The sequence below is a fragment of the Amaranthus tricolor genome, chromosome 5 (assembly GCF_026212465.1).
Source record: "Amaranthus tricolor cultivar Red isolate AtriRed21 chromosome 5, ASM2621246v1, whole genome shotgun sequence".
Classification (NCBI taxonomy): Eukaryota; Viridiplantae; Streptophyta; class Magnoliopsida; order Caryophyllales; family Amaranthaceae; genus Amaranthus; species Amaranthus tricolor.
Genome location: NC_080051.1, coordinates 16680396 through 16692506, shown reverse-complemented (window position 1 = coordinate 16692506; position 12111 = coordinate 16680396). Strand labels below are relative to the sequence as shown.

The following is a 12111-nucleotide window of genomic DNA, read 5'->3' as shown; positions in this document are numbered from 1 at the left end:
AGAAAAGAAATTTCCTCAAGCCAAAACTCACACTTACTAAACTTCCTATACAATTTCTCTTTTCTCAAAAGCTCTAGAATCATTCTCAAGTGTTCTTCATGTTCTTCCCTACTCCTTGAATATACCAAAATATCATCGATAAAAACAACCACGAATTTATCCAAATAAGGACGAAGATACCTCTGCATCAATTCCATAAATGCTGCAGGTGCATTTGTTAACCCAAATGGCATCACCAAAAACTCATAATGTCCATATCGGGTTCGAAATGCTGTTTTAGAAACATCCTCCTTGGCTATCCTCAATTGATGATATCCAGACCTTAAATCAATCTTCGAGAATACCTGAGCGCCTCTTAGCTGATCAAACAAATCATCTATCCTGGGCAAAGGGTAACGGTTCTTAATGGTGATCTTATTAATCTCCCTATAATCAATACACAATCTCATCGTTCCATCCTTCTTCTTCACAAACAGAACAGGGGCTCCCCAGGGTGACACACTAGGTCGGATAAAACCTTTCTCCAATAGCTCATCTAATTGCTTTTTCAATTCGGCTAACTCAGCTGGAGCAAAATGGTACGGAGTCCTAGAGATAAGGGTAGCATTAGGAATTAGATCTATATGAAAGTCAACCTCTCTCCTTGGAGGTAAACCAGGTAGATCCTCAGGGAAAACATCAGGGTAATCACAAACAATTGGGGTTTCCTCAAGACTTAACTTGATTTTCTCCTCACTACTAGAAATAAAACACAAATATCCCTTATCTCCATGCTAAATCATCTCAATGGCTTGAACTGTAGAAATGGTCTAAATGGGAAACACAGAATTCTTCCTAATCAAACATTCTCCACCTGGAGCCTTAACCCGAACGATCTTCTCTTTACACAAAATCTCTGCATGATGACGTCCCAACCAGTCCATCCCCAAAATAATATCATATGTACCCAACTCAAACACTATGAAATCGGCAGGTAGATGGTTGTCCGAAATCTTAAGAGGGAAATTAGGAAAGATACGGTCACATAGGAATGGTGAACCGTCAGGTAATAGAATTTGGAGATTAAATTTTTGAGGTTTAAGAGAGATAGAGGATTTATGAAGGAAAGAAGTAGAGATAAAAGATCGGTCAGCTCCTGAATCAAAAAGAATATGAGCCAAAGAGTCTCCTACGACAAAGTGACCAGAAATGACCTTACCCTCAAACGCCTGATGAAGATTGTCTACATGGTTGCTAATAGCGTGCAAACCGGCAGTCCTCCTAGCTGCAATACTCTGAATAATTCCCGAAGAACTAGAAGCTCCATAATTACCAGTACTACTAGCTCCCAACTGGATCCCTTCTCGGCAGTTAGTGGAAACATGACCCTCCTTTTTGCATTTGAAGCAGATGATCTTCCTAGTGCATGAACGACCTCGGTGATCCTTACCACATAAGCGACACTTCCAAACTGTGACTCTTGTTGAAGTTGTTGGTTGGAACGGCTTTCGATCCCAATTGGTCGGCCTCTTGTTCCTGTTGTTGTTGCCTCCACCAAATTTTCATTTGTTGGTGTTGTCCTCCTTATCAAGGATCCTCTCATACTCAAGCGCTCGGTCGTAGAGATCTCGGAAGTCATAATACTTCCCGATCCCCTTTTGGATCTTAAGATTAAGACCCTCAAAAAAGCGGGATGCACGAACACTTTCTTTGCTTACGATGTCAGAAGCAAATCGAGATAGCTCATTGAACTTACAACTATACTCAATCACGGTCATAAGACCCTGACGAAGATGTAAGAACTCATTCTTCTTTTTTCGTTGGAGTGATGGCGGATAGAATTGTTGACGAAGAGTTATAAGGAAATCATCCCAAAAAGTATCAGTCATAGTGGCCTTGACAGAACGCCACCATAACTCTGCTGGACCAGATAGGTAGAAGGAAGCCAGCTTTACTTTTAGGTGTGTTGGACAGTTAATGACCTCTAAAAGTTTCTCCATCTCTACGAGCCAATTCTCGAAGCGAACCGGATCAGCTTCTCCGTCGTATTGCGGCGGACGATGATATGCCATATTCTTAAAGTATTTCCCGTCGTCATTGGCCTCTTGAGCCTGATTCTCCATGAGGGTGATCAGTCGCTCATTTGTCCTTTCCATCCGAGCTAGTTGTGCTTCTAGCTCTCGAACTCTAGCTTCGTGATCAGATGAAGTTACGCCATTTCTTACCTAAAAAAAATTCTTAAACATGTGACTGACTTTCACATTAACTTAATTAATCTAGCACGTAATTTTACACATAGTCACATAAGCACATAGAAAACAAATAGAATTTTTAGGAAGACTTGTTTTGAAAATCATTTGAAAATCTTTTTTTTTTTTTTATTTTTTATTTTTTTTATTTTTTTTATAGTCGACTATCGAGCCTTTCACATGGAACTAAAATTCCAAGATTCGAGTAACTTTAGCTCTGATACCACGTGTAGCAGGAGCGGCACTCTCGATACATAATTAACATTAATAATTATACTTAAGATGAATAATGCGGAAGTGTAAAACGCCGAACTGCTAAAAACCATTTAAACTAAAATCGTTCAAAACATAAGTAAAAAAAATATCTTACAATTGAGAAAATATAAAATAAGGTTTACTTAAATACGATAAAAAAACATAAGTACAATACAGTCATCAAGTAAAATCATTGAAGCTAAGTCCTCGATAGAATAATTAAAGTTGCGGCCTGGATCGAAACCTGAGCTAAATTTTCCTGCAAAATACTGTCATCCATAATACGGATGACAGCCGATTAAATCGGTCAGCGATAAATCCGAGTACAATTTTCTCAACAAGCTTATGATGCGATAGTTAAATCATGCTTACAAAATAATCATCAAGCACAATATAGAAGGTTATTACTCATTATTGACCTTTACTAAGCCATTAAGTTACATTCTCAATACTTGCAGAAGTTCATTACTGCTACTAAATACTTGGTAACCTTAATGCTTATTTAATCAAGTTCAATTAAGCCTCATAGCTTTACCATCATAGCACATCACAAGATCACAACAATAATGACAACTGATATATGTAAGGGTCTGGTTAGGTGAGGACCGTAGTCCTAAACCCTAACTGTGGTGGGAGTCGTCACTCCTCTCAATACTGTTATGCTTGAGACTTCACAAGATGGGTTTTTCTTGGACCCCCTGTCTGACACCGCATTTTACGTGCCGGCTAACACGGACGCCGGGATTTTACATGCCGGTCCATGGTTCGACGTTACCTTACTATCAGAGTCATACAATCAATATCATGCAATATCAAACAAGACTCTAAACCGAAATAGTTTACATTCTTATAAGTCAAACTTCCACTAGTCAAAATTTTGACAATTCTACTCTTTTAATAGAAACAAATTACTAGTATCTATTAAATTAATATTAATTAAATAACAAATTTTCGTAGCTATACTAAGATTCCTGAGGCTAAACTAAGTCATTACTATGTCATAAATAATCATAACAGTCAAGGGTAATATTTCTAAGTACTTAGTAACATATTTTATCAAATAACCAGTAAAATAGTAAAACGGATCTATCATCACTATAAAAATAACATAATCCGACAAGTTATTAAGGGTCCAAAATCTATATGAAATGAGTTTTCAAGAAAAACAATGCTAAGCATTTTAACAAATTTGTTTGACTATTTTACCGATAAACCGATTAATAATTCTTTATAATTACTTGAGTCCAACAAAAAAAAAATTATCAAAACACCAAGATGATATGGAATCATTTTAAACACATAAGTTTATTTAACTAGTAAAATTCATATATATCTATATTATCATATTAATCAAAAATTTCCATATATATGACTTTTTTTTCGAGTGTCCCAAAAGTATTATTGTTTTGACGAAAATATCACTAAACTGGATATATCTTTAATATTACCATGTAAAGTTTAAATGACTAAAATAAAATCATATTGATCATGCTTTTATATTATCGAGTAACCATAAATAAATATCACATAACGAGATAGTTAAGAAAATGTGTACTATTTTCCTCCGAAGGTGGTGCTAAACCAAGTAAGAGAATAATAATAGGAAAATAAGAACTTAAAGAAATAAGCTCCAAAAGAGAAAGTCTTCAAGGCTCCAAGCTTCAAAGAAGTAGATTTTCAATTACCCAAAAGAAAATGATATCCAAGCTCCAAAAGATAATACTTGACTTTTCAAAAGTTGATGATTATTGGCTTAAGAAGTGATAAGATCAAGCTCCATCTTCATTTGATTCTTCAACAAATAAAAATGGTATAAAGTTAGTAAGATGTTAATGAAGTGAAGATATAAGAAAGAATGGTAGAAAGATTTGATGATGGGGGTGCAAGTGATCTCATGGCTAAGGAGGGGTATTTATAATGGGTTTTGGGCAACTTTTTAGTTCATAAGATTGTATGAAAAAGAAAGTTAACTTGTGTAAGTGATTTAGAGTGTGTAAGTGAATGTGTAAGAGTTGGAGTGTGTAAGTGGATGTGTAAGAGTTTGTAGTGTAGAAGAAGGTTAACTTGTGTAAGGAAATGGTGATAGCTTGTGTAAGTGATGAACATTATGGATTGATGTAGAAAGGATTTTGATTCATCAAATTTTTGTTCTAGTTTATACTAGTGAAATGTTTTAGATTAATGGCAAAGTATGATTAAGGTTTGATTATGAAAATATGATAGTTTACTTAGAAAATTTTAGTTAAAACTATACTTAAAGTTAATAAGAAAAATATAGTTAGTTTTTAGGTATAAAATAATTAAATCAAATTTGTAAAGTTAAAATCATAAGTAGTAAAGTTAGTTTAAGGAAACGAAATTGAAACATAACATTTTAATAAAACCGTAAATATAATATTAAAATTTTACTTTTCGTAGTAAAATAATAAAATAATATTTTAGTGCTTATAAAGAAATTTAAGAATATATATATATTTTTTAAGTTTAATATTTGGAAGAAATTACAAAAATCGGAATAAGATTTAGGAATTAAAGGTGATTTGAATTAGATAACCAAAGGATTAGGAATTCGAAAAGAAATTTCGGAATAATTAATCGGAAGATTAAGATTAAGAAATTTGAGCCTGTTACAAAAACCCTAAAATAAGATGTAATTTTTTATTACCCAAAACCCTAAATCAAGATGTAATTTGTTATTACTGAAAACCCTAAATCAAGATATAAGTTATACACAACACTTGAAATAAAACATTTAACACTTACACAACCCTGTTAAAACAAAGCTAAAAATATACATAAAATTATTACTTAGAAATGAAGAGAAAAATAAGTTACTAAGAAATGGAGAGAAAAATAAATACCAGATTCTAAACTAAGGAGTAACGACCGGACTGATAGAGGAAGAAGCGAGGACTAAAAATGGCGGCATTGCAAACAACTTTTGATGAAGAAGACACTGAGCAGGAATGAAAAAAATTGATTTTTTTAGGTTTTAGATCTGGAAAATTGAAATGCCCATATGGTGAGAGAAATTTGAAAAGGCAGCCTTGGGAGTTAAGGTTCCAAATTAACGTGATAACTAATAAGTACATGGCTACAAAGTACAGAGTATAGACCTACACCATTTTATTTTTTGTTTTTTAAAACATCTTCATATACTATTTTTTTAATATACATAATATACATGATATAACAATTCAGCAGCTTTGGAAGTTGGAAATCAATACTATTTTTTAAAATATTTATAACTTAGGGTCTAGGGGTCGGGTCTGGGTCGGGTTCGGGTCTAGAAGACATGAACCCAGACCCTAATATTATAGACCTAGATCTGACCCTATTTTTAGGGTCCAAAGAAAGGTGGATTCATACTCTTAAATATGGGTCGGGTCGGGTTTGGACCCTTAGGTTTCAGGTTTCAGGTTCCATGAACATCCTATTCGTATTTTATGAATTATGATTAATTAATTAAATAGATAATTAGTTGTTGGATTTACGAGAAAATGGAAGCATATGGGCACATGTCCTCTTAACCAATGAAGATCCTATGAAATCTTAGGCGATTAAATATACAAAGATTTTGTTCCTATTGTTTCCAACAATTTTAACGCTCAATTTTTAACGATAATTTACCCATTTTGTCTTTTAACGCCGACGATGCTCATCCACTACTCAAATTCACTTGATATCATCAATTAAAGTCAACTTATCAGTTATTAATGGAAAATGATATATACAGTGAAAGAATCTTGTATATTTTTTACTTGTTTTTTCTTTGAAAATATAAAATTTAATTATATTTTATTATTTTATTATTAATTCTTTATTGAAAATTTAAAATAACTATAAAATATATTAATTATTTCTAATTTTTTACACTATATTCTTTTGAAAATCTAAAATTATTAATAATAAATATAATTTATGAACTTTTATGTACAACCTTAAGGGCTGTAAATATCATTACTCATTATTAATATTCAAAAAACTCACAATAATTTTCGAAGTTATATTTATATTACATTTTATGAAATCTAGAGATTTGAATACAATTTATTAATAATCCCTATTTTTGATTTTAGCTTTAAGAAAAATTGAAAACCGGAAATAAAAAAATGTAACAAACAAACTCTAAAATAAAGAAAAACAATCATAAATGACTTTATAGAGTTTTATCAATGCAACATTTTTACGAATTAAAATATAATTGCGAAACATTTAAAAAATTTATTATATTAATTATGATTTTAACTAGTAAAAGTAAATTTTCCAAAAGATTTCATTACATCAAATTTGAGCAATAGTAAGTTACTTTACAATAGTTCAAGATTATTTTATTAATTATTAATTGGAGTATAAATATTTATTAAAAAACAATCATTATGTTGTTATAAACAATTTGACAATGAAAATATGTACATGTATCTTTATTTGATATTTATAATTATATATAATTTTAAAAAAAACCTTGTGCATTGCATGAGTTTATATATTAGTGTTTATTAACGTCAAATAAGAGTAAAAATCTTATCTTAATTAAAGCAAGTATCATTTTATTTATGAGAAATATGAGTTTGAATTTTGTTGCCCCTTCGCTAGCTATCCTACTCTGTACCTAAAGAAAATATATAAAAATAATGTTCACTAATAAATGAGGTACCTAAATTTGAGAAGCTCTATCACTAATGGCAGAACTAGGATTCAAAATCAAGAGTATCACCAATATATTAAAGTCAATAATTAAAAAAATAAAAAATTTGATAAAGTTTTATTTGTAAAATAAACAACCCACAAAAATTTTTGAAAATTTTCAGGTATCCTTGTGAGAGACCGTCTTTCAAAGAGATCTCAAACAAGAAGATCACACTCTTATTTTCTTTTTGATTTGTATTAATTGCGCTATTTAGCCTATATATCTAATACTTGTCTCTCACAACAATTTGTGAAATTTTTTTTTGGCTTAGTTTTGTTTTGTTTGTAAAATAAACAACCCACATAAATAAACAATTCACAAAAATTTGGCAAATTTTATTTGTAAAATGAACAACTAAAAACCAGAATAATACAATAATAATTTTAAGGCGTTAAAAAAAAAGAAAAAACCTAATCCTAAAAAACTAAAACTTAAAAATGTTTAACTAATTTTAAAAAATCAATAAGTAGCATGTGCAACCCAATGTTTTAAGTGTAGATTGATAAATATACAGCCGAACACCTTGGAAATATGCTCAACATCACCCATTAATGTCATCTCTATTTTGTTCTGCAGATTAAGTTAGTGGAATCTATTAATCATTGTAATTTTCATTTATTTGATATTAATGAAAAAAAAAAGTAGGGAAAAAGTAGAAGAGACCAAATATTTAGCAACAAATAATAGATAAAGCAAAAGTACTTGGTCAAATAACTTTAATTTAGTCATTGTTCTTGTTAATGGAAGCATGTTCTAGGAACTTTCCTGTTTTATTTAAAAAGTATGGGCATTCTATCACAGAATTCAAAGTTCCAGCTTTGCTTTGATTCATCCTGCATTTTTACACCACCTTTTCTCTCTTATGCCAAGATACCTGAATCTTCAAAGTCAACACTCCCTCTTCTTTCTTGCTTTTGACCTTTAATCCTATTTTCTGTTCAGATTTGCCCTTGACTTTTATTTTCTTCAATCTCCCTCTTTTCTGTATCAAATTGATCTTTTGATCTAATCATATTTGGGTTAATATGTATTTTCTTCCAAACTTTTCAAACTCTCAAGAATTGATTGATGTAAATAATGGTTGTTTTCAAAACTATGATTTACATGAACCCATATCCTTTAATGATCAAGTCTATCATTTTTATCATCAAAACCAGGAAGAAATCATACCAGATTTTCCTGATGCTTGTTTAAAGTTCATGAATGATATTCTCATGGAAGAAGATATGGATGATGATGGTAGGCTAGTTAACTTACAAGATCATCATGCACTTCAAGCTACTGAGAAGTCATTTTATGATGTTCTTGGGAAGACTTACCCACCATCATCCTCTGATCAACCCATAAAAGTTTCAGATGATCTTAGCATAAACAGCAGAAATCAATCCAGCTGCTTGATGATTAATCATGTATTAGAATCTTCAGAGTGTTCTGCTGGTTCAAGTAGTAGCTTCAATTGTTTGAGAGATGGGTTTGCAGACTCTCCTGTAAGCACGCTTTTCGACAATGAGCTTAACTATGTAGTTAATTCTGGGCTTAACCGCGTTTATAAAGAGAAGAATCGTAATCGAAGAGAAAATGTGAGTAATCTTGAGGAAAGGAGTGCTAAACAAGTAGCAGCTAGTAATGAAGAGTATGCACAAATGGAGGAATTCGACGATGTATTGATTAGTAAAGAAGGGAACGATGATATATCGCCTTGCGTAAGCAAAAGCGCTGTGAAGGAAACAAGTGTGCAGGAGGAGAACCAGAAAGGGTCTAAGAGTAAACGAAAATCGCGTGCTAGGAAGAAGACTAATAAGGAAATGGTGGATTTAAGGACATTACTGACTCAGTGTGCAGAAGCTGTTGCAGGGTCTGATTTCGTGACTGCAAACGAGCTGCTGAAACAGATTAGGCAGCATGCTACGCCGTTTGGGGATAGTGTGCAGAGGGTGGCACATTATTTTGCGAATGGGCTTGAAGCGCGGATGAATGGCACAGGATCAGAGCTATACCGAGCTTCTGATTGGAAGCGATTTACACCAAGTGATTTCTTGAGAGGCTATAAGTTGTATGTTTCAGCTATTCCTTTTATGAGGGCATCCCACTATTTAGCTAATCAAACTATAGCTAAACTAGCTGAAAAAGCACCAAAAATACACATTATTGATTTTGGCATATTTTTGGGCTTCCAATGGCCTTGTTTGATTCAAACTCTATCTAGAAGACCTCTTGGCCCTCCGAGGCTTAAAATAACCGGAGTTGATAATCCGCAGAGCGGGTTTAAACCCGCGAAAATGATAGAAGAGACAGGTCGACGATTAGCTGGTTACTGTGAGAGATTTGGTGTGCCTTTTGAGTTTCAGGGCATTGCACAAAAGTGGCATACTGTCAATCCTGATGATCTCAACATACAAAAAGATGAACTTGTGATAGTTTCGTGTCTGTTTCGATCAAAACAACTCCCGGATGAGAGTGCCGAAATTAACAGCCCGCGAGATGGTGTCTTAAAATTGATAAGGAGCTTAAATCCTGATCTATTCATACATGGTGTGATCAATGGCACATTCAATGCTCCGTTTTTTATCACTCGGTTTAGGGAAGCACTTTATCATTACTCTTCATTGTTCGATGTTTTCGAAGCGACAATGCTTCATGAAGATCAAGAAAGACAACTTATAGAGAATTATTTGTATGGTAAAGACGCGATGAATATAGTAGCTTGTGAAGGGAGTGAAAGGATTGAAAGGCCGGAGACTTACAAGCAGTGGCAGGTGAGACATCAGAGGACAGGGTTTGTGCAAGTGCAATGGGATCAGGCAGTTGTAAATAGAGCAAGAGCAATGGTAAGGGCTAATTACCACAAGGATTTTATGTTAGAGCAAGATAAATATTGGATGGTTCAAGGATGGAAAGGAAGAGTTATTAATGCCATGTCCTGTTGGAAACCTGCTTGAATATCAACATTTTGACTACTCATATGTCTATCTGAAATGGTTCTAGTTAGCTCACAATACATATGGATTGATGAGTATGAAAATATTAATTTTTGAGTCTTGTACTTGTATTAATTGACTGTTTAATTATTAGTATTGAAAATTTCTATGAAAACTCTAATTTTGAATCTTAAACATTTCTCTAATTGATTAGTTCAATGTTGCTATTTATTTTCTTGTTTATATTAAAAGTACTTCATGAGGAGAGTTGACTGCGTACAAGCCCAATGAAGTTCAATCCTAAACCCCAATGAGGTTAAATTACCAACACCTGCCGTCAATATTTTTAGCTTCGATTCCTTCTCAGTTTCACAGATTTCTCACACTCAGAAGGTACTGGAAAACAGATTTCAGGTCTTTATATTGTAAATTTCTGAAAGACAATGACCTCTTGGTCTATGAATATTGATCATTTTTTCATTTCTTAGAAACCTTGTTTTGACAGTGTCAATGCTTGTCCATGCCAACAATCAAGCATAACATGGTAGATAAAAACGTGTTTCAAACTCCAAATTACTAAGATCGAGGGTATGAAGTTTTGTGATGAACAAATTACACTTTCAATGAAAACAATGTTTGTAAGAGATAACAATGCAATAAAAATGACACAATGATTTATGAGGTTCACCCAAATTTAACTACTTTCTTGGAGGTGTATAGTATCTCGCTTATATTATATCATAAAGGAGTTCAAAAAACTCTCAAATTGGAGAATTACAATAAAGAAGAGATATAAGCTATATGTTTAGGCTTGGGGTATTTTGTGAATGTGTTTCAATGAGCATATGAAACCTCTATTTATAGAGGATTATTACATTAATAAGATTACACCATAAAAACTATAGTTTAATGCATAATTGAACAGCCATAAGAACATGAAGAGACCAAAAAACCGGATCCAAAGACCCCTGCTGCTAGGCCGCTCGTTTGAGCTTGGTTGCTGCTTGTTCGAGCGGAACAGGTTGATGGCTATTGTCTGTTGCTGGAGAACGTGCTCGTTCGAGCTTATTGAGGCTCGTTCGAGCAAGGCAGACCTGAAGCTACTGGAGTATACTGATGGCACATCTCGTTCAAGGCCTGGCTTGATTCTTCTATCCCTCATTCAAAGCACATTATTCATAATTGGATTCTTCGCCTCTTAAAATTTTCATTAACTATCATTCATCATGCTCCATAAATTATATGTTTAAGTCTCTTGTTTAGTGCCTCAAAACATCGTGCATTCAACTCCTCACTTAAAGACCATCACTAATCGTACATTAAGTTACATACTTAACTCACCCATTATTCCCATCTTGAATCCTTCATATAGGATTCCAACTCTATGCTCTCACGCTAGTGCATAGTCATAAATGGTGCACTCAAGTCACCAATTAATACTAGGAGCCAAATGGGGATTATAAATGAGTTGCCAAAAAAACGAATGCTAGATTACAATCAAATGATTGATACACTAGAAAAAGTAATTATATAAAATCGAATTATAATTCTAATGTTTTAAAGGGAAAATATTTTTGGTGAAAAAAACAACTATTAAATTGTAACAAATATTAATTTTGTGAGTAAGTTTTGTATGGATTTAATACACATTAAAATTATGTGTATCTTTCTTAATATTTTTTCATTATCTATTTAAAACACTTGATTCCACTCGTCAATTGAAAATGTGCACAATATTTTAATATGAACTAAATTCACACAAAACTTTCACCAATTCTATGGCTTGTATACGAAATGCCTTAAAACTTTACTTTCTAATACTTAACCACTAAATCTTACTTGAGTTTGTTCTATTTAATCAAGCATTATATCACATATTATGAGTTAATAAAGGGGAGACGGGTCAAAAGTACAATAGGGTGCGAGTTTGAACTCGGGGCAAGCCTCAGTTCTATGGTTTCGCCACTGCCTCCGATGTTCACCCATGCCTTGATGTTATTTCAATACGACTAACGATGCA

General features: G+C 32.9%; 2 protein-coding genes across 2 annotated transcripts; one reads left to right on the top strand and one right to left on the bottom strand.

Moving 5' to 3' along the window:
* Positions 1 to 1541: 1541 nt before the first annotated feature.
* Positions 1542 to 2051, bottom strand: LOC130813492 (uncharacterized). Its single transcript, XM_057679329.1, has one exon. It carries the CDS (start codon positions 2049 to 2051, stop codon positions 1542 to 1544), a length of 510 nt encoding a protein of 169 aa, XP_057535312.1.
* Positions 2052 to 7819: 5768 nt separating this feature from the next.
* Positions 7820 to 10286, top strand: LOC130814106 (scarecrow-like protein 30). The gene has a single exon (XM_057680109.1). It carries the CDS (start codon positions 8199 to 8201, stop codon positions 10110 to 10112), a length of 1914 nt encoding a protein of 637 aa, XP_057536092.1. The 5' UTR covers positions 7820 to 8198; the 3' UTR covers positions 10113 to 10286.
* Positions 10287 to 12111: the final 1825 nt, after the last annotated feature.

Bases quoted from the DNA above. Each gene is read 5' to 3' on its own strand.
- LOC130813492 (XM_057679329.1), bottom strand. From the start codon at position 2,051: ATGGCATATCATCGTCCGCCGCAATACGACGGAGAAGCTGATCCGGTT.
- LOC130814106 (XM_057680109.1), top strand. From the start codon at position 8,199: ATGTATTTTCTTCCAAACTTTTCAAACTCTCAAGAATTGATTGATGTA.